The 27,007-nt window shown below is 47.8% G+C and overlaps 2 protein-coding genes across 3 annotated transcripts in view; both read left to right on the top strand.

Moving 5' to 3' along the window:
• LOC120372265 lies at positions 1-27,007 on the top strand. The gene is made up of 12 exons (XM_039489269.1): positions 1-204; positions 315-407; positions 3,305-3,332; positions 3,930-4,330; positions 6,835-6,953; positions 8,165-8,277; positions 12,388-12,593; positions 20,522-20,614; positions 22,110-22,137; positions 22,437-22,837; positions 23,819-23,946; positions 26,037-27,007. The coding sequence occupies exons 1-12, from the start codon at positions 123-125 to the stop codon at positions 26,148-26,150; spliced, it is 1,806 nt and encodes a 601-aa protein (XP_039345203.1). The 5' UTR covers positions 1-122; the 3' UTR covers positions 26,151-27,007.
• LOC120407049 (C->U-editing enzyme APOBEC-1-like) overlaps positions 12,468-27,007 on the top strand; it is a 32,741-nt gene continuing 18,201 nt past the window's right edge. Inside the window, exon 1 of one of the 2 annotated variants that reach the window (XM_039542389.1) lies at positions 12,468-12,598. The gene's annotated coding sequence lies outside the window, so the exon portion shown is untranslated. Of the gene's footprint in view, positions 12,599-12,618; positions 12,907-27,007 lie in introns of those variants that run through there. The other variant, XM_039542394.1, reaches the window with a different exon arrangement.

Genomic DNA, 27,007 nt, shown 5'->3' with positions numbered 1-27,007 from the left:
GGGCAGAGAGAAGGAGTGAAGGAGGTTTACCGAAGTAATGCAGTTTACATCTGCTCTACTTTTGCTTCTGCTTCTGCCAATGGGAGTGCAGCTGGGGTGGGGTTGGCTGGGCCCAGTGGCCAATGGCAGGACAGGGAGTAGATTTGAAGGGCTGCAGGGTTGGGTGGATGCACAGGCACAGAGCTCAGGCAGTGTTTGGTGAAGGCAGGTATAGGGCAGGGGAGGAATAGAGCTGGGGCAGGATGCTCTCTGAAATTAACGGGAAAATGTTGGTCAGCATGCTGGGTTCTCTAATCTAATGTTTCTCTTATCAGGAATAGAAGCTGAAAGGGAGAAACACACACCAGTAAAACAGGACACAGCCTGGGAGGCTGTAGTGAAAGCCATGGCCACTGTCCGGAACAGAGGTAAAGATGTAGTGTGTGTGTTTAAATATATACATATATGCTTGTGTGTGTATATCCATACAGTATAAGTGTGCATTTATATGTGTTAAAGCCTATATGACTTTATGGGCATATAGATGTATGTGCATCTGTATGGCTATTGTGAATCTATGTCTGTTTGTCTCTGTGAGTTTATTTATACCCAAACTGTATTTTTAGTTACTAACTTTTTAATAAAGATAAAGTAACTGACAATAAAATGATTTTCTTGCTTAAATCCCAAAAGAGTGCTTCTTACAAAGACAAAAGGTGAGAGAATACAGCAGAGCTGAGGCACTCTAGGTTACAAAGTACAAGAGATACATGTACAAAGCTATAAAAAAGATTTATATATATAAAAATTAGTACATCTTTCCTCAAACAGCTCAGATTTTTGTGTGTGTCTATATCTGGGTGCAGGGCCGGCTTTAGGAAGTGCGGGGCCCAATTCGAACATTTTCAGCGGGGCCCCGGCAGGGATGACTTAAAAAAAAAAACCATGTAAAAAAAAGCCTTTCATTTCTTAGCAACTGGTTCCTTGTAAAAAATTCTGCTTTAAGGGATGTGCCACAATATGTATTTTTTGTACCAATAGGGTTACCATACGTCCGTATTTTTAAAAATTCCTCCCGGATGGCGATTTAAGAACCAAAAAGCTGGACATGTCCGGGAAAATACGGATGTACGTTAACCCTACCTAAAGTTCTTTTTTAAAAAGATGGGCCTGAACTAGAAATGAGCTCTGTTTCACATGTGTGGGTCCCCACCACGCCCTGGGGGTGTGCTAGGGTGACCAGATGTCCAGATTTTATAGGGACAGTCCCGATTTGGGGGTCTTTTTCTTATATAGGATCCTACTACCCCCCACCCCTGTTCCAATTTTTCACACTTGCAGTCTGGTCACCCTAGGGTGTGCACATGTGTGGGTCCTAGCTGTTCCCTGCCCCTCTCATTGAAGCAGGTGTGCAGGGTTACTGCCCTGGGAACTGCAGGGCACCAGTGGACATGGGGCTGGCTGGAGGCAGGGCAGGGGCTGACTGGAGTTAGGGTCTGGCTGCAAGCAGGGCAAGGGGTGTGGGGCTGGCTGGAGACAGGGGGATGTGGGGTGGGCTGGCTGGCTTCAAGCAGGGCCGCAGGGGGGTGCAGCAAGTGTTGGCAGGCCTGGAGACAGAGGAGTGCGGGACTTGCTGGCTTCAGGCAGGGGCGTGTGGCAGGGGTTGTCTGGAGACAGGGCAGGAGGTGCGGGGCTGGTGCGGGGAGGGGCTGGCTGCAGGTAGGGCAGGGAGTGCGGGGCTGGGTGCAGGCAGGGGCTGGGTTCTCTAATCTAATGTTTCTCTTATCAGGAATAGAAGCTGAAAGGGAGAAACACACACCAGTAAAACAGGACACAGCCTAGAAGGCTGTAGTGAAAGCCATGGCCACTGTCCGGAACAGAGGTAAAGATGTAGTGTGTGTGTTTAAATATATACATATATGCTTGTGTGTGTATATCCATACAGTATAAGTGTGCATTTATATGTGTTAAAGCCTATATGACTTTATGGGCATATAGATGTATGTGCATCTGTATGGCTATTGTGAATCTATGTCTGTTTGTCTCTGTGAGTTTATTTATACCCAAACTGTATTTTTAGTTACTAACTTTTTAATAAAGATAAAGTAACTGACAATAAAATGATTTTCTTGCTTAAATCCCAAAAGAGTGCTTCTTACAAAAACAAAAGGTGAGAGAATACAGCAGAGCTGAGGCACTCTAGGTTACAAAGTACAAGAGGTACATGTACAAAGCTATAAAAAAGATTTATATATATAAAAATTAGTACATCTTTCCTCAAACAGCTCAGATTTTTGTGTGTGTCTATATCTGTGTGTCTGTCTGTCTGTCAGGGCTTATCTATATTCGAAAACTTGCACCAGTGTAATTAAATCGTTACACTGGTGCAAGTTTCTTTATAGGTAAGAGCATGTGTTCATTCTGGGCCTGCTCCAGAGCCCATTGAAGTCAAGGGGACTCTTTTCACTGCTGTCAATGGGCTTTGGATCAGGCCCTAGCTGAATATGTGTCTGTGCATGTCTGGACATGTTTTGACTATCCCTGCATGCCTGTGTGTGGGCTCCCAGATTGAGTTGACAATGGTAGAATCATGAAAATGGCAGAGAAGAAAGTGCTGATGAAGGAATTTTAAAGATACAGACTCTTTGTTACCACTAACTCCTGGTGCTGAGGGGGAAATGAGAAGTGTCCCTTGCAGTTTGCTCTCAGTGTTCCCATGGCATGTCAATCCTGTTTTGTCTTCTGAGATTCTCAATACAAATAACAAGGGATGGTTATTCTGTTCCAAAACAGAACCAGCTTGAGCATGTCACCTGAGAAATCTCCATCTTTAAAACACTATTATTAATTTTATTTTCAAATGTATTACTGGCAGCATCCACATTTTAAAATAAAATAAAAGTTTAAAAAAAGAAGAAAGGAAAGAACCGATATTTGGGCATCAGTGGGTTCTTACAGTTATAAATGACAATTTGAGGGCCTGAGTCCTGTTGATTTCAATGAACTTTGGACCATGTCCTAGATATTATTATTAATGTTGTTGTTTTATTATTAATAATGATGATTTTCACTGTTCCATAGTAAGTAATGGGCAATCTCCCTCCTTCACTCATGATTAAATTAGTGGTCATATTGGGGGCCAGGATGATCCCTTATCCATTAGCAGGGAGTTGCTTTCCTCAGCAGTACTGATTAGAAACTGTCCATTGAGAATGAACAGTTGTAGGCCACATGGTCCCAGGGAGGATGCATTGGGAGGCCTCCCTTTCTGTCTTCCCTTATGTTTCTCTCTGTGCACCAGGTGACTCTATTCTTTTTCCCACAGATCATGAATCCAGAGGCATCACACAGGGGTGAGAATGAAAGCTCCATACCCATATCCTTCACAAGATTTACAGAGAAAGTGGGAGCTAGGAAAGGTTCAGTTCTCACTCCCCTCTCATCAGTGTGATATTAGATTTAACCCTCCATCTTCCTCATCTCTTTCTTTTCTCCCATCACTAAATCTGAACCTCTGTCTATCCTTCCGTGAGTTCCCTTTCCATTTATCTGTGCCTCCTTCCCATCTCTCTCATTTTTAACTTTTTGTGACTGGCAAGCTCTTAGCAATAAAGCTGCAGTCAGTTACTCTTTAGAACTGGGGTCCCCAACGCGGTGCCCATGGGTGCCATGGTGCCCGCCAGGGCATCCTTATTCATCTGCCTTCTGGCCGCTGGACAAGCAGCCGCCAAAATGCCGTTGAGAAGTGGCAACAAGAAGAAGCACTAGCCTCTTGATGACGCTGCTTCACAGCAGCAGTTCGGTGGCGATTCCTCTTGACGTTGCTGTTTCACGGGGGCATTTTGGCAGCTCCTTGTCCGGCGGCCACGGTCCTCGGCGGCTAGTCATCCAGTGCCCACCCCATGGAAAAGGTTGGGGACCACTGCTTTAGAATCTCTCTCATGTTTCAGGGGGAAGATATCCCAGGAGACATTTATAGACAGTTATGACCCAAGTGTCCTTCGAAGGGTGCAATACATGCTCTATGAAATCAAGTGGAGCAATAGCGAAAGGCCCTTGCAGAGCTGTTGCCATAGCACTCAAACGGAGCATGCTGAAATCTACTTCCTGGAAGATGTCTTTCAGAAGCAAAGATCTGATCCTTCTGACCACTGCTCCATCACCTGGTACATGTCCTGGAGTCCCTGTGGGGACTGCTGCAAGCAAATCAGAGATTTCCTGAAGGCCCAGCCTAATGTGAATCTAGTTATTTATGTAGCACGGATCTACTGGCACAAAAGGGAAATCAATCGTCAGGGTCTACGGAGCCTGATGAACATCGGAGTGTCCATCCGAGTCATGGACCTCCCAGGTAATGACTCATGGAGTTAGGGGGAATACATGGGATAGAGATGGGACATGGAGCATTTTTCTTCTAGGTCTCTGGTTCCAATTCAGCCCTGGTCAGAGGCCATGGATGGCTCCATGGAAGTTGTAGAATGGATTATGGAATCTTTTCACTTCTACGTCAGTGGCTCCAGTCTGGTCCCAAGACTTGGGGGGTAGTGCAATGGGATTCAGAGCTTTTCCCCTTTAGGTCTCTGGTTTCAAACCTTCCCCTGAGTGCCAGTGACCAAAAGCCAATAGCTGACAGCCATTTTTTGACATATTTGAAACGTGCTGGGGTTTGCAGTCCAGCTCCTAGCAGTACAGATAAAAATCACTAAAATCTCGCTCCCTGCTGGCAGTTGCTGATCCCCTTGTCTCAGCAGAGAGGCTGATCCCCTTGTCTCAGCAGAGAGGCTGAGGCAATTAAGAGTCAAGGCCCCTTTTTACTGCTAGAGGCGGGAACTGAGAGCTGAGGCACACTGCTGAGCCGTGTGCATGGGTGAAGCTGGTGTGGCACTGCCGCTGTCTCTATTCAGGGAATAAACTGAGAACACCAGCCTCCTTCCCGGCGCAGTCCATCTGCCATCTTTCAATTTCATCTGAGAACATAGTATTGTATTGGGATGTGTAGCAAGGCAACGACTCACTGGCACAGTGCCTCCTGCTGGTCATCCTGGGAATTAGCTCTCTAGCTCCAGAGCGCCCTCTGCTGGCCGATGTTCCACTTGCCTCAGGGCTGTTTTAACCCCTTTGGGGCTGGAGCAGGGTAACTGCCCTGCTACACACAGCCCCCCTCAAGATCCCCACTCCTCAGAGTGGGGTGGGGGTCTCCTGGTCTGGACCAGTCACCCATGCGCCTCCAGAGCCACTCATTTCCTTTCTGACTCCTCCAGATGCTTCCGCAGGTGGGTCTCCTTGTCTAGGACGGTCGCATACTCTTTAGTGAGGTCCGGGGCTCTCGCTTTGGCCTCATGATGGGTCTGCTCTGCAACCTCCAGCCGCACACACAGGCCAGACTCCCCCGGGCCCTCTTCCTTCAGGGTCTGGGTGCCTACTGCGACCTGCTCCACAATAGCCTCGGTCCCAGCCTCTTGCTGGGACCACTCTGTCCCAGTCTCTTTGTCTGCCATCCCCCATGGGTGGCTCTCAGGCAGGTCTACTGCCATCTCTGCAGCCTCTACCCCATTGCTCCTTGACCCCTTTGGGTCCACAGGCCCCTCCACCTGAGTCCGCCCTCCTCCGAGGGGGCAGTTCTTCATGTGGCCCCATTCATGGCAGCCAAAGCAGGCTCGCCGCCCCTTTGCTGCCCTGGGCCCCGGTTTCCTCGGTCCTTCTCAGGGCCAGGCCTCCCTGGACTGCCCTGGGCCGTGCCTAGACCTCACAGTCCCCTTGTATTTGGGGTGGGCCGCACATGCCTGCATTCTCCACCACATCATAGTGGGGCAACGACTCACTGGCACGGCGCCTCCTGCTGGTCTCCTGGGAATTAGCTCTGCAGGTCCAGACCATCCTCTGCAGGCTGGTGTCTCGCCTGCCACTGTCCCCTGTGTCCCTCCCAGACCCCAGTGCCCCTTACCTTGGGGTTCTGCTCTCGGCAGTAGCCCCACAGTCTGAGTCTCCCCTCTCAGGGGACCCCCCATCTATCCCCACCTTGTCTCAGTGGCTACTGCCAGTCACCATCTAGCCCCCACACATGGGTGGGCTGCAGTCTGTGAACCACTCATTGGCAAGGGGGCTTGGACGTGCTACTTTTGCCTACCCCTGGGCAGCCCCTATGCAACCCCAGTACCTGCTTTGGGCCTTCACCAAGGCCTGCAGCCTGGGGAATTGCCAGGCTTGAGCTCCCCCACTCCTTTGCCTTTCCCCAGCCCTGCTCAGCCTCAGGTACCCTGCTCGGCTCCCAGGCAGCCAAGTCCTTCTCTCTCCACCGCTAGAGAGACTTTCTCAGCCTCTGGCTCACAGCCTTTTATAGGCCAGCTGTAGTCTGATTGAGGCATAGCCCCAGCTGTGGCTGCTTCCTCAATTAGGTTTATTGGCTTCCAGGAGCAGCTCTTTCCCAGGGCTGTTTTAACCCCTAGCGGGCCGGAGCGGGGTAACCGCCCCGCTACAGGATGTCTTTGCAGCTTTTTTCTAATCTACCCCCAGAGTAAAATCAGCTCACCCACTGATAGTGTGCTGCTGCTACTAATCGTGAACAAATAGATGATATTTTACTCTCCCCACAATACATAAATGACCTGTCCCAGGTGAATAAGTGAGTGAAATTTTGCAAGGCTGATTTAATGAGACCTTCCCTGGACAGAAAGATGGAAAAGGCCAGCAGAACATGAGGCCCAAGTGCTGTAGTGTCCTCAGGTGGTCCTGCCTAGCAGAAGTATTCTGCATGGCTCAAATTAGTCTTGCTCCCTTGAGATTGACTGACTTTTGTGTATACTGAGTCCACTGATACCTCCTTCAGCACATGACTGATTTGCTTCATTTCCCCAGTTTATAGCTACTGTTGGAGAACATTTGTCGACGGTGAGGACAAGTATGAAGATTATTGGCCCAGGCACTTTGCTCCATGGATAATGCTATATTCTCTCGAACTCCAGTCCATCCTTCAGGTCAGTGGAACTTTAGGGAGGGGGAAAGTGCATCCAGAAACGATCCACAGTCGCATGCAGAACCCAGTGTCTGAACTGGACATTTCCTTGATCTCCTTTGAAATCTCCCTGGTTCTGTGAGAGTTTTTCCTGCAGCTGAGCTATAACACATGGTGATTCCCAGATGAGCTCATGGGGATGCTAAAAGGACAGGAAAAGGTTCTTCACATCCTTTGTGGCATTTAAACACCTCAGGGGTTTGCTTTATTTCAAAGCAGTATAAATGTAAAAAGTTCCAGAGAGAGAACCCCCCCCAGTTCTTCTCTAAGATACCATCCTTGACCTAGAGACCTTTCTTCCTGACCCTCCCTTGCAGACTCGACTTCCAACTCTTCCTTCTCTCAGGGCCCATCTACACTAGCAAAACTCTTGTCAGGCCTCCCATCCCCCAACCAGAGCTGGTTAACCCCTTTCCTTGCCAACGTCTGGATGGGGTTTATATATTCCCTCCCAGGAACGGGACCATAGAATGTTTCATTGAACTCCCCTAAAATCTCCTCTATTTCCAAATCACAAGTGTCAGCGGCTGATCTGTAATCCACAATCAGTGCATGATGAGTAGAGCTGGTCAAAGAATGGAATTTCTGTTCTGTGGAAAATTCCAAGATTTCCTTTCATTCTGCATTGGAACAAACCCGAGACCTTTTGAATTTTTTTTATAACCACTCCCAGGAGGTGAAAGTAAACAAGCTCATCGACTGCAAAAAGATAACAGCCTGCTGACTAGAGCACACATGTGGAAGACCTAGGTTCAAGTCCCCACTCTGAATTAGACAGAGTAGGGACTTGGACCTCAGTCTGCTATTTCCCAGGTGAATGCCCAAACCACCAAGCTATTGGCTATTCTGGGAAGAGCATCCTCCTTCTCTCTTTAAATGCCATTCCGGCCTTGAGAAACCTTCCTGGCAAAAGCTTCACCATAATAGATATATTTCTGCAAGACATTTTGGTTTTGATGAACCTGCATGTTCTGATGAAAAATTGTTTAGTTGGAAAACTCCAAACCAGTACTAATGATGAGTCCCTGTGACCATTAAGCATGGCATGGAACTCCAGTGAGCCATGGAACACCCTGGTTCTGAATGAGATTTGAAGCATACTGATTGCATTTACAGTGAGTTAAGCTGCCAACCTCCCAAAAAGAAATTAACTTCAGCTCCCATTTTTCTCAGCAGAACATTCCCTCTTGCTTAAAGATTTCATCATTTAAGAACCAGGCTCCAGCTTTCAGCCTACGTGTAGGTGAGAAACAGAAAAGAGCACTCGCATCAGCCAATCCCTATTAGCCACCAGTATCCTGTCCTGGGCAGCCAATCAGTCTCTGGAAGCCATGAGTGTCTTGAAACAGGCCATCAACTGCTAAGCAACTGAAACCAGTTGACAGGAAACATCACCTACATTAAAACTCCAGAACTGGGGGAGGGGAAGAGGATGCAGCCAGATGCAATTGCTTCAGCTTGTAGCTTTTTGAAAAGTGAATTGTGTTAAAAGTGACTGGGTCATGGTAGCAACTTTCTACAGGTTTATTCCATCACAGTTAACACAAGAGTATCTTGCTTATTCCAGGGCTGCCCAGAGGATTCAGGGGGCCTGGGGCAAAGCAATTTTGGGGGCCCCTTCCATAAAAAAAAAGTTGCAATATTATAGAATACTATATTCTCATGGGGGCCCCTACGGGGCCTGGGGCAAATTGCCCCATTTCCACCTCCTCCCCCCCCGCACCCGCGGGTGGCCCTGGCTTATTCTGCAGACAATGCTGTTTCACCAAATGAACATAAAACTATATGCTTTGCTTTGTGTAAGCAGTTTATAAGGAACTAACTCATTAGGCATTTACATAGAGAGACCTTAGAGAGGATTTATTTTCTGAGGTTATTTCTTTGAATTATGTTTTTCTTGTAGATTTCTGGATTTTACTTTTTGTCATTTGTCAACATAACATTTGAATAAAATATCTATAAGGAAGCACTGCCTTTGTTTGTTTTTACATTTTCAAAATGTAAATCAAATGGTACTTAATAATCTCTGGTCAGTGATAACATAAGAATGGTCCAATGTATGACATCACAGATTGTTCTAAGAAGCAACAGAGAGTCCTGTGGCACCTTTAAGACTAACAGATGTATTGGAGCATAAACTTTTGTGGGTGAATACCCACTTCGTCAGATGCATGATGCATCAACTCTTGTTCTAAGAGTTGATTAAGTGGTGGGGGCAGTTCTTAAAATGAATTGACATTCCAGAAATTGGCTTTACCAGTGTTTAATTTTCCTCTAGGCTTTCCCATGGTGCTCAAACTCCATACATTGTGTTCCTTTGTGAGATCATAGAAGGCTGATCGCATCCTACGACTAAGAACTTCATATATATGCAGATATTAGCATGCATTTACATAAAGAAGATATGGCAGTGTACAAGGATAGCAAATTGTTGCAGAGAATCTCCCCAGCTATTGTAACCCTAGCATCTCCCAGCAGACTGATGCTGGGGTTAGGAAGTTCCCAGTTATTCCATTCCTGGCCTCTCCCAGCAGAAGGTGATGTGGAGAAAAGAGCAGGAGACTGAGAGCAACTCTTGCAGCTACAGGTGCTCTAGGGCCCAGTGTTTTGAAATGGATTTGCCACGGAAGCTATGGCTGAAATAACAAACTACAAGTTTCAAGTGAAATTTCCCCCCTCTATAATGTCTGTCAGTGTCTCTCTCCCCTCTCTGTCTCCTTTATCCCTCCTCCCTCTCTTTTCAAACCCTACAATATCTCTGTCTCTCACTCAATTACACACACCCATGAGAATTTTGGGAGATTCCCCCATCCCTAACTAGAGAACATCAAGGCTCCACAGTTTTTTTCGCTCATAACCAGTGTCCTCTGTGTGTCTTGTTTACCTCCTCAGGAGTTCCTATATAGAACTCGGATATATTTCTCATTTCACCTCCCTTACATTCCTGATGACACACTGGGCAGAAATGAGGCAGTTCCCTTTGATCCCTGAAGTTTTAGTGACCAGGAATAGAAACAGAAAGAATAACATTTAATAAAATCATCCCAAAGTCGGGCAAGATAGTGAGAGGAATTCATGACTTCTAGGGCAAAGACAGACAACAATGGTGTTTCTGTGTGGGTATGTGTGTATGTATGAGAGAGAATCACTCCCTTGGGAGTCAACTAAATTGAAAAGCATTTGCAGTGGCTTTTACTAACCAAGTGATGTTTAATTTTTAAGAGTTAATTTTCTAGTGCTAAATTTAGCAGTGAACATGAATTAATATTCAGTGTGCCCATAAGTGAGATTTCCATACTGTTTCACATTTAATTATAATGCTATTTTATAGCTGTTTCTGTAAGTGGGAAATAACATGTATTAAATAGTAATGATACCTGAATTTCTTTCTGGTCATGACTAGGGCTGTCGATTAATTGCAGTTAACTCATGCAATTAACTCAAAAAATTAATTGATTAAAAAATTAATTGTGATTAATCGTAGTTTTAATTACACTTTTAAACAATAGAATACCTATTGTAATTTATTAAATCTTTTGGATGATTTTCTACATTTTCATCTACATTATATTCTGTGTTGTAATTGAAATCAAAGTGTATATTATTTTTATTACAAATATTTGCACTGTAAAAATGATAAACAAAAGAAATAATATTTGTCAATTCACCTCATACAAGTACTGCAGTGTAATCTCTTTGTTGTTAGAGTGCAACTTACAAATGTAGATTTTTCTTATGTTATATAACTGCACTCAAAAACAAAACAATGTAAAACTTCACTCAGTCCTACTTCTTGTTCAGCCAATCGCTAAGACAAATAAGTTTGTTTACATTTACAGGAGATAATGCTGCCCTCTTCTTATTTACAATGTCACCAGAAAGTGAGAACAAGCGGTCGCACGGCACTTTTGTAGCTGGCATTGCAAGGTATTTATGTGCCAGATATGCTAAACAATTGTATGGCCCTTCATGCTTCGGCCCCCATTCCAGAGGACATGCTTCCATGCTGATGACACTCATTAAAAAATAATGCGTTAATTAAATTTGGGACTGAACTCCTTGGGGGAGAATTGTATGTTCCCTGCTCCGTTTTACCTGCATTTTGCCATATATTTCATATTATAGCAGTCTCGGATGATTACCCAGCACATGTTCATTTTAAGAACACTTTCACTGTAGATTTCACAAAATGCAAAGAAGGTACCAATGTGAGATTTTTAACCGACCCAAGGTTTAAGAATCTGAAGTACCTCCCAAAATCTGAGAAGTCTTAAAAGAGCAACAACTCCAATGCGGAAACTACAAAACCCGAACCACCAAAAAAGAAAATCAACCCTCTGCTGGTGGGATCTGACTCAGATGATGAAAATGATCATGCATTGGTCTGCACTGTTTTGGATTGTTACTGAGCAGAACACATCATCAGCACTTTCAGGTAACATTGTAAACAAGAAGAGGGCAGCATTATCTTCTGCAAATGTAAAGAAACTTGTTTGCCTGAGTGAGTGACTGAATAATAAGTAGGCCTGAATAGAGTAGCAGGCTCTAAAATTTTACATTGTTTTATTTTTGAATGCAGGTTTTGTTGTTGTTGTTTTTAAATAATTCTACATTTCTAAGGCCTTGGCTACACTTGCAAATTTGCAGCGCTGCAGCAGGGTGTGAAAAGCGCCAGTGTGGTCAAAGCCCCAGCTCCCAGCGCTGTACATTATTCCCGACAGGGAGGTGGAGTACGGACAGCGCTGGGAGAGCTCTCTCCCAGCGCTGGCGCTTTGACTACACTTAGCGCTTCAAAGCGCTGCCGCGGCAGCGCTTTGAAGTGCAAGTGTAGCCAAAGCCTATGTTCAACTTGCAGGATAAAGAGATTGCACTACAGTATTTGTATTTGGTGAATTGAAAATTACTATTTATTTTGTTTATTTACAGTGAAAATACTTGTAATCAAAAATAAATATCAAGTAAGAACTGAACACTTTGTATTCTGTGTTGTAATTGAAATCAATATATTTGAAAATGTAAAAAACATCCAAAATGTTTAAATAAATGGTATTCTGTTATTGTTTAACTGTGTAATTAATCACAACTAATTTTATTAATCGCTTGCCAGCCCTAATATGGGACTTGTATGTGCTGGTGTGAACACTCTGGCTCTGGCAGAATTTTAGCAAGTGGGAATGTAAGGGGACTGTTGGCTGCTTACTGAAACTCAGTGGGGTGTTTTGATTGGCCCTCTCCCAGTCCCAAAACAAAGGGGAAGGGCCAATAAGAAATCAAGTTCCTGAGACTGACAGTCCCCAGGCCAATGGAGAGAGGCCAGTGCTCCAGAGCAGCCTGATTGACAGGGCAGGGAGGCCAACGAGGGGCTCAGGAGCCCAGGGCTCTATCCTCGGTGTGAGCTGGGAGCAGCAGCCAGCACTGGAGGGCGGGAGAAGCAGTGGCCTGAAGGCAGAGCTGGGCTGGAACCCGGCAGCAGCAGCAGCAGCATCTGGGGAGCAGGCGCGGGAGCAGCCCAGCCACGCCGAGCTGAGTGGTGACGGGGGGAGCTGCAGGCCCAGAGCTGGGGAGCAGCCGCTTGCTGTGCCCCAAGTGACACCGGAGCCGGGTGCGGTGAGCGGCTGGGGAGAGCGAGGGGGGCCCTGGGCAGAGAGCCCAGCGCAGGGAGCCAGCGCCAGACAGGAGGCCTTGCAGGCTGGACTTGGAGGGAGATTGTGACTCTGACCGGGGGAGGATGACACTGAGGAGAAGGGTCCTGTTCCCTACAGCTTGGGGGCATGTGGCCACCACCAGAGCAGGTGTCTGACCCGCGGTATCACTGCAGGCAGCCAGGGCCTGGGAAGGAAGTCTGGGAGGTGTGAGGAACAGACTGTGACCTTTCCAGAGACGCTGGTTGTGGTGTCCCTGTGCCACAGAACGGGGTGACGTGTTTTCCTTTACCCCTTCCCATTTTTACCTTTTTATTTGACAATTGCTGTTTAATAAATTGTATTTGCTTTGAGCCATGGGCGGCACCTTCCCTGGCGCTGCAGTTGACTCACTTGCGGACACCTTGGCCGCGGTGCCACCGGCCCTTTCCCAAGATCCACGCCACTTCCTCCACTCCACCCCCACCCCCGAGGTCCCTGCTGCTCGCCATGTCCCTCCTCCTTGGGACGGGGGAGTGAGGAGGGACGTGGAGAGCCAGCAGCCGGTGCACTGAGGAGGCTCGGCCAGGCACTGTGATTGGAGGCAGGGGGGGCCTTCAGGGGCTGGAGGAGCTGGCGCTTGGCCGGGCCCAACTCTGGCGGGGGGAAGGGGAGGGGGTTGGCGGCTCGGCCCGGTGCTGGGGCTGGCCTGACACTCAGGGAGGCTGGCGGCTTGGCCTGGTGCTCGGGGGCGAGGGGAGGGCTGTGGGTTGGGGAGAGCTGGTGGTGGTGGCTTGGCCCGATGTGGGCGGGCGGGCTGGGGCTCTTTCGGTCATGGGGGCCCCTCAGGGTTTCTCCTTTTATGGGTGTATGTGTTTTTTCTGGGTTCTGGTGTGTGGGAGAGGGGGGCCTTGGGTGGAAGGGGTGGGGCTGGTGGGCTAGCCTCTCCAAGGCAGGGGTTCACTCGCTGCCCATGCTTTGAACTATATGTAATGATCAGTGGGTCAGGGAAGCGTCTGGTGTGAAGAAATTACCCTGGAGTGAGGACACCCTCAACCCTGTCCTAAGTGACCATGACAAGATGGGGTCAAGCCTCCCAGGAATACCGGGCACAGCCTTGTTGGGGTTATGAGGAGTCTGCCACACCAGAGAGTGTAAGGGGAGTCCTTGAAGTCAGGCAGGCCTCTGGGTAAGCGCAGGTGGAGCAAGGACTCAAATCCTTTGCTAGTCCATTTTACCAGGGTAGTGTATAAGCCAGGAAAGTTTCTCACTGCGGGAGCATTCCCCCGCTCACACATGTACATCAGTCTCTCTCTCTCTCTGAGGCCTCTGAACTTAATTGGAAGTGATCCATTTGGGAAGATCTTGAATGCTGTAGTCCAGCCTAGGAGACGACACCCTGCCATGGTGCCTTGGGGTGGCGGGGAGAGAGCTTTCACTTTCAGGGAATGCAAAGAGAGCGTGCGATGGGCTCCATTTTGGAGAAGAGCTGAGATTGCTTGGTGGAGCTCTGTCCAAGCCACAAGCTGCCATAAGAAAGCCAGAAGCTGCTGCTGAGAGCCTGCTCGGGCTTTGATGAAGCAAGGAGCCTCAGAAGCTGTTGTGGGCTTCCTTGGAGCCCAGGCAGAGACGCACTGTTGTTGTGCCCAGAGCTGGCTTACGTGGAGCCTGTAGTGAAGGTGTAACTATGCTGGTTTGGAGGGATTTGCAGTCAGTCCTGCCTTCCTCAGGGTGTCCAGGACCGCTTCCACCTTCTCCACGTGCGTCTACCAGTCGGGGCTATATATGATGACATCATCAAGATAGGCTGCCGCATACTTTCCATGGGGTCGCAACACTTTGTCCATTAGCCGTTGGAAAGTAGCGGGAGCCCCATGCAACCCAAAGGGGAGAACAGTGTACTGATATAGTCCTTCTGGAGTTGCAAAGGCTGTCTTCTCCTTGTCGGCCTTGGCCAGGGGGATCTGCCAATAGCCCTTGGTAATGTCAAGGGTAGACATAAACCATGCTTTTCCCAACCTGTCAATCAGCTCATCTATTCTGGGTATAGGGTACGCATCAAATTGGGACACCTTATTCAGCTTGCAGAAGTCATTGCAGAACCTCATACTGCCATCCAGCTTAGGCACTAAAACCACGGGACTGGACCATTGGCTATGAGATTCTTCGATGACTCCTAAGGTCAGCATCTTCCTGACCTCTTTCCTAATCTCTTCTCTCTTGGCCTCCGGGATCCAGTATGGCTTGATGTTCACCTTCACTCCAGGCTCTTTGAGGATGTGATGGTGAACCTCAGTAGTCCTGCCTGGCTTTTCCGAGAACACGTCCTGGTGGTGTGTGATCAGGCTGATCACTTCTGATCGTTGTTCCGGAGTCAACTCTAGGGATATTCCCACCAGGTCAGGCTGGCTGCTTTTAGGGGATGGTGCCCCCAGCGCAACCACTGGAGCTTCTCTATCCTGCCAAGGTTTCAGCAGATTTATATGGTAGATCTGCTCCAGCTTCCGGCAACCTGGCTGCCGGACCTTATAGTCGACTTCTCTTATAGCTTCTATTACCTCGTATGGCCCCTGCCACCTGCCCAGGAACTTGCAGTCCGCCGTGGGTATGAGCACCATCACCCGGTCCCCCACCTGGAACTTCCAGGTTGCTGCTTGGCGATTGTAGTATGTCCGTTGTGCCCCTTGGGGCCTTCGCCATGTGTTCGCGCACAAGGGGGGCGACTCAGGCTATTCTGTCTTTCATCTGCAAGACATGTTCAATGTTTGCCCAGGGTTCGGCTATTCTTCCCAGTCTTCTTTAGCCAGGTCCAGTATGCCCCTGGGGTGGCGACCATATAACAGCTTGAAGGGGGAGAATCCAGTGGAAGCCTGAGGAACCTCCATTACGGCAAACAGCATGTAAGGCAGCAGGGCGTCCCAGTCTTTCCCGTCACAACTAATCACTTTCCGTAACATGTTTTTCAATGTCCTATTAAAACGTTCGACAAGGCCATCGGTCTGGGGATGGTAGACCGATGTTCTAAGGGTCCATATGTGGAGCATTGTACATAGGTCCTTTATTAGCTTAGACACAAAGGGGGTCCCTTAGTCCATCAGGATCTCCTTAGGTATTCCTACTCTGGAAAAAATCTGGACTAATTCTTTGGCTATGGTCTTGGACATGGTATTCTGTAGGGGTACAGCCTCGGGGCATCAGGTGGCATAATCTAATACCACTAGAATGTACTGATGGCCCCGGGCTGACTTCTCCAGTGGCCCTACTATGTCCATAGCTGTTCGCTCAAATGGGATCTCGATAATTGGTAGAGGTACCAGAGGGGCCCTTAAGTGTGGTCAGGGCCCATGTATCTGGCATTCCGGACAGGAGGTACAATATCGCCGGACGGCCGCATAAATGCCAGGCCAGAAAAACCTCTGTAGAATCTGATCAAGGGTCTTATCTACCCCTAGATGGCCCCCGAACAGATGGCTGTGGGCCAGATCCATTACGGCCCTCTGATGCTTCTGTGGGACCAAGAGTTGTTCTATGACTTGCTCTTGGACCCGGACTACTCTGTGTAGCAGATCGTTCTTAATCATATAATACGGCCCTGGGCCCTTAACTCTCCCTCCATGGGGACCCCATTTACCTCGACTACTTCTTTATGAATATTGTTGTATATGGGATCATTGGCCTGATCCTGACCAAAATTCCCGAGTGCGGTCCCCATTTTTCCAAACTCGGGCGGGTCTACCTCCGTTTCCCCCTCGGGGAAAGCCCCTGGGGAACCAGGTCCAGTGATAGGGTTGTTGATGGCCGACCCAGTCCCGCTGTCAGCTAAGCCCCTTCTTTCCCCTACAAGCATAGACTTCTGGCACTGGGTCAGGATCCTCATCCCCCTTCTTTTATCTACCCTCCATTCCCTCCGAGTCTTCCTGGACTTCCCCGGCGGGGAGAACAAATTCTGGCTAAATTCATGGAAGGCTGGAGGGGGGGTTAACTGTCTGGGCCACCCCCTGGGTCCCCGGGTCATTATTTTCTTCTACCTCCTCCCCGGGGAGCAGGCTATCAAACCCCAGGAAGTCTCGTCCGATAAGGACAGGGTAGGGGAGTTTCAGAATTACTCCCACCGTTAACTTAGTGGGGTTTCTGAGAACTTCTATTTTTATGGGGATGGTTGGATAATAGTTGACATCCCCATGCACACAGGATATTCCTGAGCATTTGGCCTGGGATAGTTGGTCCAGCCCAACCAGCTTTCCCGAGACTAACGTGATTGCACTTCCCGAGTCTACTAACGCTGTGGTTTCTATACCATTCATCTTAACGGGCCTAGTGTATCTACGAGGGACCATCACAACCCCGACTAGACTTATTAGATGACATGATCCCCCTATATTTCCCAGTTCACATTGCATAGGTTCTCCTAGATTCGGGCATTGGGCAGCAATATGTCCCAATTCACAGGCATAACATCGGTACCTCGCTCGGGGCAGCGTCCTATTTTTTGGGCTGCTGGGTTTATCCCCCGAGTCTTTCTCCCTCAGTCCTCAAGTCTCTCTGGGACCTCCGGCTGCTCTTCCGCCTCCTTGTTCCCCTCCATTGTCCGGCCTGGTGCTAGGACAAACCGGGGCCTCGGCGCAGAGACTGTTCTCCGATTCTGGCGCCTTCCTTCCCCAGTGGTCCAAGAAAATTCTTGGGCTGCTAAGTGTCTCTCTATGAGGGCAACTAGTTCATAAGAGGAGGGATCATTTTGGCGGATCCACCCTCATATGTCTGGCGGCAACCCCCTCATGTACCTGTCCAACACCAGGATTTCCACTACCTTCTCCGGCCCATGGGTCTCGGGATGGAACCACTTCCGGGCGAGGTGGATCAAGTCAAATAGCTGGGACCTTGGCGCTTTGTCGTCCCGGTAGTTCCTCTTGTGGAAGCGCTGGGCCCTTATGGCCGGCGTCATGCCTGACCTCACCAGGATTTCTGCCATCAGCTGGGGGTAATCCATAGCTGCTTCTGTGGTCATGTCGAAATAGGCCTTCTGGGCCTCTCCACACAGGAATGGAGCCAGGATGCCTGCCCACTGGTCTTAGGGCCAGGCCTCCCGCCGTGCCGTCCTCTTGAATGCAAGGAGATATGCCTCTATTTCATCGTCCATTGTCATCTTCTGTAAATGGTTGCTTGCCCGCAACGGCCGGGTCCCCTGGGGCCCGTGCATCAGCGTGGTCAGGGCTTTCAACTTGTTCATTACTTCATTCAGGGTGGCTCGATCTTGGGCTGCCTGGTTCATCAGCAATTGGTTTGTCTCCTGTTGGACACGTACTGACTCTTGCTGGACCACCATTTGTACTCTGGTAGCCTCTTGTTAGGCCGCAGTGGCCTGTATCAACCCCTTGACTACGTCCATCATATTTATTGTTTTTGTGTGATTTAACTTGCCCTGAGATGGCTTGCCACAGAGCCTCACTCACTATACCATCCCACTCCTAACACCACGTGTGGCAAAGTACCTTCTTCCCCTCAGCAGGCTCAGTCCTTTTTGCCTTGGAGACACAAGCTTGGGCAAAGCAAATCCTTCTAGGTAGCACAGGGTCTGGCTATTCCTTCCCTCAGTCAGTCCTTTGTGCTTCCCTGCTTCTCTCAGTCTCACCACCCCCCACTTCCACACCAGGGAGGATTTAAAAAGGTGTCAAGTAGTTGGTGCCAGCTGAACCTAATTAGTTCCCTGGTAACTCCTTTTCCAGCTGAACCTTATTTCCCCATGGTTTTCTCTCCTCAGTGGATTGGGAGAGGCCTTTTAACCCCTGGCACTAATTACTACGCCCCCCCACACCCCTGCTCCTTTGTAGCCATTTGTCCTGGGTTTGCCACAGTACAGTAATGGCAAAGTTCTTGGTTCAGGCTTGTAGCAATGATGGAATAAGCTGCAGGTTCAAATCAAGTCTCTGGAGTACATCCCCAGCTGGGATGGGTCATCAGTCCTTTGTGTAGAGCAGTGGTTCCCAATGTGGTGGCGCCCGCGAGGGCATCTTAATGCACCTGCGTCCTGGCCCCCAGGAGAGCACCCGCCGAAATGCCACGGCGGGGATGCCTCTCGATGACGCTGCTTGTCGCCGACAAGTGATGTAATCGAGAGGCGTCGCTCCCGAATTTCAGCAGGGACGCCTCTCGATGACGTCGCTTGTTGACGGCAAGTGGCGTCATCGAGAGGCGTCGCCGCCGCGTCATTTCGGCGGGTGCTCCGCCGCCACTGTGGTCCTTCGGCTGGCGCCCGCCAGCCAAAAAGGTTGGGGACCACTGGTGTAGAGCTTCCGTTTATAGCAAAGCCCCTCCAGAGGTAAGAAGCAGGATTGAAGACAAGATGGAGGAGCTGCAGCAGCTTTTTATATAGTCACTTGCCATATGGTTTCTGCTTTCTTTGTCCCAAAGACAAGCTGTCCATCACATGGCATGGAAAAACCTCAGAGTTCTGTCCATAGGCATGTCCCTGCATACCTTGTTGAGTCACAAGGTGTGTCTGCCTTCTCTCAAGGGGTTAATTGTATAGCTGATGGTCCTTAATGGGCCATCAAGCAGGCTAGGGAGAGCTGACACCAACTTGTCTGGGGTGTCACCCAGAAGCATAGCACAAGTTTGAAATACAGACAGTATAGAGCCAATATTCATAACTTCAGCAACAAAAATGATATACACATAAAGACACCATAATCATAACCAGCAAACCATAACCTCTCCATAGACCCCTTACACGACAACCTTTATACAATATTTGCTGCAAATATATAACAGTGGTTGCAACAGTGATCTATAAAGTTACACATTATATCAATAACATCACAGGCCATGTGAGTAACCACCACCCTCATTTGGGAAGGTGCTTGCAAGGGGAGGGGGATAGCAAAGAGACTTCAAGGGGTTGTCCTGAGAAGAGGTGGAGTGGTGTTGTCATCTAACCAGAGTTGCTGACGTCTGGTTAAAACAACTCCAGTCTTCAGAGTTGTGCAGCTTGGAATGATGCCAAATTAGAATTACTCTGCCTCTTGTTGCCTTGGCTGGTCAGATTTAGTGGAGCAGCAGAGGGCTGTCCTCAGCATCATGATCTTCAAGTGCACCCACGCCAGCATTTACAACTCTGAAATCCAGACATCCGGGCTGGGGTAAATGGTGTCAGTGTAAATGCAAGTTAGATACATTTCATTTACTGCTGTAAACTATTTGTTAATTGATTTATCGAACTGCCCCCTGCTGATTTAAATTAGTTGTGACATTTAATCGCAGTCTGTTATAGCATGTTTCCTTAAAGTGTTAAGTAAAGCTGTGTTAACTCTAATCCAAGTGTCTATTGTTTATAATTGGTATTTTTGAGTTAGACCCAATGCACAGATTAGCTCAGGTTTCTTCCTGGAGGCTCCCAAGGAATGTCATTGTGTGTACAGGGCCCAGCTAGGAGGAGGCACTGCAAATTTTAGTTTCCTTTACAAGTAAAAAGACTGCAGCGGAGGGGTAGATAGAGGATTCCCTCCTATCCAACATCACCACTGGGATACTTCTTTACTGTCAAGAGCATCAGGTGCCCGGGCATACAGGCAAGTGTTGCCAGCTGCCGGCTAACCCAGGGAGGAAAGCAGGGAGGGAAGGAGGTTTACCGAAGTAATGCAGTTTACATCTGCTCTACTTTTGCTTCTGCTTCTGCCAATGGGAGTGCAGCTGGGGTGGGGTTGGCTGGGCCCAGTGGCCAATGGCAGGACAGGGAGTAGATTTGAAGGGCTGCAGGGTTGGGTGGATGCACAGGCACAGAGCTCAGGCAGTGTTTGGTGAAGGCAGGTATAGGGCAGGGAAGGAATAGAGCTGGGGCAGGATGCTCTCTGAAATTAATGGGAAAATGTTGGTCAGCATGCTGGGTTCTCTAATCTAATGTTTCTCTTATCAGGAATAGAAGCTGAAAGGGAGAAACACACACCAGTAAAACAGGACACAGCCTGGGAGGCTGTAGTGAAAGCCATGGCCACTGGCTGGAACAGAGGTAAGGATGCAGTGTGTGTGTGTGTGTATACATATATGCTTGTGTGTGTATATCCATACAGTATAAGTGTGCATTTATATGTGTTAAAGCCTATATGATTTTCTGGGCATAGAGACGTAAGTGCATCTGTATGGCTGTTGTGAATCTATGTATATAATATATAGTAGATCCCTCCATTCTGTTTGTCTCTGTGAGTTTACTTATGCCCAAACTGTACTTTTAGTTACTAACTTTTAATAAAGATAAAGTAACTGACAATAAAATGATTTTCTTGCTTAAATCCCAAAAGAGTGCTTCTTACAAAAACAAAAGGTGAGAGAATACAGCAGAGCTGAGGCACTCTAGGTTACAAAGTACAAGAGGTACACGTACAAAGTTATAGAAAATATATATTTTTTTAAATTAGTACATCCCATTGGAGCCATCTTCCTTCAAACAGCTCAGATTTGTGTGTGTGTCTATATCTGTGTGTCTGTCTGTCTGGGCGTATCTATATTAGAAAACTTGCACCAGTGTAATTAAATCGTTACACTGGTGCAAGTTTCTTTATAGGTAAGAGCATGTGTTCTTTCTGGGCCTGCTCCAGAGCCCATTGAAGTCAAGGGGACTCTTTTCACTGATGTCAATGGGCTTTGGATCAGGACCTAGCTGAGTATGTGTCTGTGCATGTCTGGACATGTTTTGACTATCCCTGCATGCCTGTGTGTGGGCTCCCAGATTGAGTTGAAAATGGTAGAATCATGAAAATGGCAGAGAAGAAAGTGCTGATGAAGGAATTTTAAAGATACAGACTCTTTGTTACCACTAACTCCTGGTGCTGAGGGCAAAATGAGAAGTGCCCCTTGCAGTTTGCTCTCAGTGTTCCCATGGCATGTCAATCCTGTTTTGTCTTCTGAGATTCTCAATACAAATAACAAGGGATGGTTATTCTGTTCCAAAACAGAACCAGCTTGAGCATGTCACCTGAGAAATCTCCATTTTGAAAACACTATTAATAATTTTATTTTCAAATGTATTACTGGCAGCACCCACATTTTAAAATAAAATAAAAGTTTGAAAAAAGAAGAAAGGAAAGAATCAGTGGGATCTTACAGTTATAAATGACATTTTGAGTGTCTGAGTCCCATTGATTTTAATTAAGTTTGGGCCATGTGCTAGACATTATTATTAATGTTGTTATTTCATTATTTATTAATAATGATGATTTTTCACTGTTCCATAGTAAGTAATGGGCAATCTCCCTTCCCTACTCATGATTACATAAATGGCCATATTGAGAGCCAGAATGATCGCTTATCCACCTCCACTATCCTCAGGATACTGCACATGAGCAGGGAATTGCTTTCCACAGGAGGACTGATTAGAAACTGTCCATTGAGAATGAACAGTTGTAGACCACATGGTCCCAGGGAGGATGCATTGGGAGGCCTCCCTTTTTCTGTCTTCCCCTATGTTTCTCTCTGTACAGCGGGTGACTCTATTCTCTTTCCCACAGATCATGTATCCAGAGGCATCACACAGGGGTGAGAATGAAAGCTCCATACCCACATCCTCCACAAGATTTACAGAGAAAGTGGGAGCTGGGAAGATTCAGATCTGACTCCCCTCTCATCAGTGTGACACCAGATTTAACTCTCCTTCCCTGCCTCTCTCTCTTTTCTTCCATCACTATCTCTGAGTCTCCCTCTATCCTTCCGTGAGTTCCCTTTCCATTTATCTGTGCTTCCTTCCCATCTCTCTCATTTTTAACTTGCTGTGCCTGGCAAGCTCTTAGCGATAAAGCTGCAATCAGTGACTCCTTGGGATCTCTCTCATGTTTCAGGTGGAAGATAAGCCAGGAGGATTTTGTGGAGAATTATGACCCAAGTGTCCTTCCAAGTGTGACTTACCTTCTCTATGAAATCAAGTGGAACCATCGCAGAAGGACCTGGCAAAGATGGATCTGTAGTGCTGGCGGTGAGCATGCTGAAACGTACTTCCTGAAAGATGTCTATAGAAAGCTAAGATCTAATCCTTTTGTCCACTGCTCCATCACCTGTTACATATCCTGGAGTCCCTGTGGGTACTGCTGCCAGGAGATCATGGATTTTCTAGAGAAAATGCCTAATTTGAATCTAGTCATTTATGTAGCACGGCTCTACTGGCACAAAGAGGAAACCAATCGTGAGGGTCTGTGGAACCTGGAGAATATTGGAGTGTCCATCCAAGTCATGGATCTCCCAGGTAATGACTCATAGAGTTAGAGGGTCTGGATGGTTCAGAGGGGCTTAGGGATGGGACTGGGGGCATTTTGCCCCTAGGTCACTGGTTCCAATTCATCCCTGGTCAGTGACCAGCTGAAGTTGTATATGAATTATGGAACCTCTCACTTCTAGGTCAACAGGTCTTGGGAGGATTGTGCAATGGGATGCAGAGCTTTGCCTCTTTTGGTCTGTGACTGAAAGACACTATCTGACAGCCATTTTGTGGCTTATGCAAAATGAGCTGGTGGTTGCAGGCAAATTCCTAGCAGGGCAGGTGACGATCACTAAAACCTCTATCCCTGCTGACACTTACTGATCCCCTTGTCTCAGCACAGAGGCTGAGGAATGAATGAGCCATGAAGAGTGAAAACCCCTTTTACTGCTAGAAGTGGGAACTCAGAACTCAGGCAGTGCACATGGCTGAGCCCATGTGCATGGGTGAAGCTGCTTTGGCTGCCACTGTCTCTAATGTTCCATTCAGAGAATAAACAAAGAACACCAGCCTCCTTCAGGGTGCAGTCAGTCTGGCACAGCTCCACATTGCCAATTTCACCTGAGAACATATCATTATTTAAATGTAGGGGCATGTCTTTGAAGCTGTCTTTTAATCCAGCCCCAGTGTAAAATGGACTCATGCACTGATGCTGTGCTGTTGCTGCTAATTATGAAGAAACAGATGATATTTTACTCTCCCGTCGATACATAAATGACCTGTCCGAGGTGAATAAGTGAGGGAAATATTGCAAGGCCGGTTTAATGAGGCCTTCCCTGGGCAGAAAGATGGAAAAGGCCAGGAGAGCATGAGTTCCAACTGCTTGGCTTCCGTCAGCTGGTTCTTCCTAAGGGTGATGTGTCTCCATGGCAGAAGCCCAATGCATGGCCTTGCTCCCTTGAGCCTGACTGATCTCTGAGTCCACTGATGTCTCCTTCAGCTCATAAGTGAATAGTTCCATTTCCCCAGATTATAACTACTGTTGGACAACATTTGTTGACGATGAGGACAAGTATGAAGATGAAGATGATTATTGGCCCAGGCACTTTTCTCCATGGATAATGCTATATTCTCTCGAACTCCAGTCCATCCTTCAGGTCAGTGGAACTTTAGGGAGGGGGAAAGTGCATCCAGAAATGATCCACAGTCGCATGCAGAACCCAGTGTCTGAACTGAACATTTCCTTGATCTCCTTTGAAATGCAGCTGAGCTATAACACATGGTGATTCCCAGATGAGCTCATGGAGATGCTAAAAGGACAGGAAAAGGTTCTTCACATCTTTTGTGGCATTTAAACACCTCTGGGGTTTGCTTTATTTCAAAGCAGTATAAATGTAAAAAGTGTCCTGTCCTTTTAAAGGACAAACACAACAGGGTTTTCCTCAGCCAAAGTATAAAGCAAAGGTCTAGAGCAGGGGTGGCCAACCTGAGCCTGAGAAGGAGCCAGAATTTATGAATGTACATTGCCAAAGAGCCACAGTAACACGTCAGCAGCCCCCCATCAGCTCCCCAGCCCCCAGTGCCTCCCGCCTGCCCCCACCAATCAGCGCCTACTCCCCCCTCCCACCGCAATCAGCTGTTTCATGTGCGCATGAGGCTATGGTGGGAGGGGAGAGGAGCGTGGGCATGGCAGGCTTGGGGGAAGGGGTGGAGTGGGGGCAGGGCTTGGGACAGAGCAGGGGGTTGAGCAGTGAGCACCCCCCCGCACATTGGAAAGTTAGCATCTATAGCTCCAGCCCCGGAGTCAGTGCCTAGGTAAGGAGCCGCATATTAACCTCTGAAGAGCCACATGCGGCTCCGGAGCCACAGGTTGGCCGTCCCTGGTCTAGAGCATGGGTAGGCAAGTTCCAGAGAGGGACCCCCCGCCCAGTTCTTCTCTTAGATCCTGTCCTTGACCTAGAGACCTTTCTTCCTGACCCTCCCTGGCAGACTTGACTTTCAACTCTACACAGCACATCCTTCTCTCAGGGCCCATCTACACTAGCAAAACTCTTGTCAGGCCTCCCATCCCCAAACCAGAGCTGGTTAACCCCTTTCCTTGTCAACGTCTGGATGGGGTTTATATATTCCCTCCCAGGAACGGGACCACAGAATGTTTCATTGAACTCCCCTAAAATCTCCTCTATTTCCAAATCACAAGTGTCAGCGGCTGATCTGTAATCCACAATCAGTGCATGATGAGTAGAGCTGGTCAAAGACTGGAATTTCTGTTCTGTGGAAAATTTCAAGATTTCCTTTCATTCTGCATTGGAACAAACCCGAGACCTTTTGAATTTTTTTGTAACCACTATCAGGGAAGTGAAAGTAAACAAGCTCATCGACTGCAGAAAGACAACAGCCTGGTGACTAGGGCAGTGCTTCTCAAAGTCGGGCCGCCGCTTGTTCAGAGAGAGCCCATGGCGGTCCGGGCCGGTTTGTTTACCAGCCATGTCTGCATGTTCGGGCGATCGCAGCTCCTACTGGTTGCGGTTTGCCGTTCCAAGCCAATAGGGGCTGCAGGAAGCGGCGCGGGCCGAGGGATGTGCTGTCCACCCTTCCTGCAGCCCCCATTGGCCTGGAGCAGCGAACCGCGGCCAGTGGGAGCCACGATCGACCGAATCTGCAGATGCAGCAGGTAAACAAACTGGCCCGGACTGCCAGGGGCTTTCCCTGAGCAAGTGGAGGCCCAACTTTGAGATGCACTGGACTAGAGCACACATGTGGGAGACCGAGGTTCAAGTCCCCACTCTGAATTAGACAGAGTAGGGACTTGGACCTCAGTCCGCTATTTCCCAGGTGAATGCCCAAACCACCAAGCTATTGGCTATTCTGGGAAGGGCATCCTCCCTCTGTCTTTCTCTCTTTAAATGCCATTCCGGCCTTGAGAAACCTTCCTGGCCAAAGCTTCACCATAATAGATATATTTCTGCAAGACATTTTGGTTTCGATGAACCTGCATGTTCTGATGAAAAATTGTTTAGTTGGAAAACTCCCAACCTGTTCTAATGATGAGTCCCTGTGACCATTAAGCATGGCATGGAACTCCTTTGAAGTCACCCTGGTTCTGAATGAGATTTGAAGCATGCTGATTGCATTTACAGTGAGTTCCTGCCATGTTCATTAAATCCCAAAATGAGTCTAAAGTGCAAATGTTAAACTGGCAACCTCCTGAAAAGAAATTAACTTCAGCTCCCATTTTTCTCACCAGAACATTCCCTCTTGCTTAGAGATTTCATCAGATGAGAACTATACTCCAGTTTTCAGCCTATGTGTAGAAGATGAGGAACAGAAAAGAGCACTCACATCAGCCAGTCCCTATTAGCTGCCAGTATCCTGGCCTGGGCAGCCAACCAGTCTCTGGAAGCCATGAGTGTCTTGAACCAGGCCATCAACTGCTAAGCAACAGAAACCAGTTGACAGGAAACATCACCCACATTAAAACTCCACAATTTGGGGAGGGGAAGAGGATGCAGCCAGAATGGGTGCAACAGAGTGACTGCTTTGCTAACACAGCGTGTTTTCTCAGTTGGTGGGTTACTCTTGCATGAGCTGATAGAACAGTAGCTCTCAAACTTTTATACTGGTGACCCCTTTCACACAGCAAGCCTCTGAGTGCGACCCCCCTTATACATTAAAAACACTTGTTTATATATTTAATACCATTATAAATGCTGGAGGCAAAGTGAGGTTTGGGGTGGAGATTGACAGCTCGCAACCCCCCCATGTAATAAACTCACGACACCCTGAGGGGTCCCAACCCCCAGTTTGAGAACCCCTGTGACAGAACATTAGAATGTTTAATCATTTCAGTTTAGCCATTTCCTTGCAATTGCTTCAGCTTGTAGCCTTTTGAAAAGTGAATCACGTTTAATGCTGTACAGTGACTGGGTCGTGTTAGCACCTGTGACTCAGTGTACGGGTTTATTCCATCACAGTTAACACAAGAGTATCTTGCTTATTCTGCAGCCACTGCTGTTTACCAAATGAACATAAAATATATGCTTTGCTTTGTGTAAGCAGTTCATAAGGAACTAACTCATTATGCATTTACATAGAGAGACCTTAGAGAGGATTTATTTTCTGAGGTTATTTCTTTGAATTATGTTTCTCTTGTAGCTTTCTAGATTTTATTGTGTGTCATTTGTCAACATAACATTTGAATAAAATATCTATAAGGAA

Source organism: Mauremys reevesii, linkage group 1, assembly GCF_016161935.1.
Source record: "Mauremys reevesii isolate NIE-2019 linkage group 1, ASM1616193v1, whole genome shotgun sequence".
Lineage (NCBI taxonomy): Eukaryota > Metazoa > Chordata > Testudines > Geoemydidae > Mauremys > Mauremys reevesii.
The sequence above is the reverse complement of the archived record's forward strand: the minus strand, read 5'-3'. Positions and strand labels throughout refer to the sequence as shown.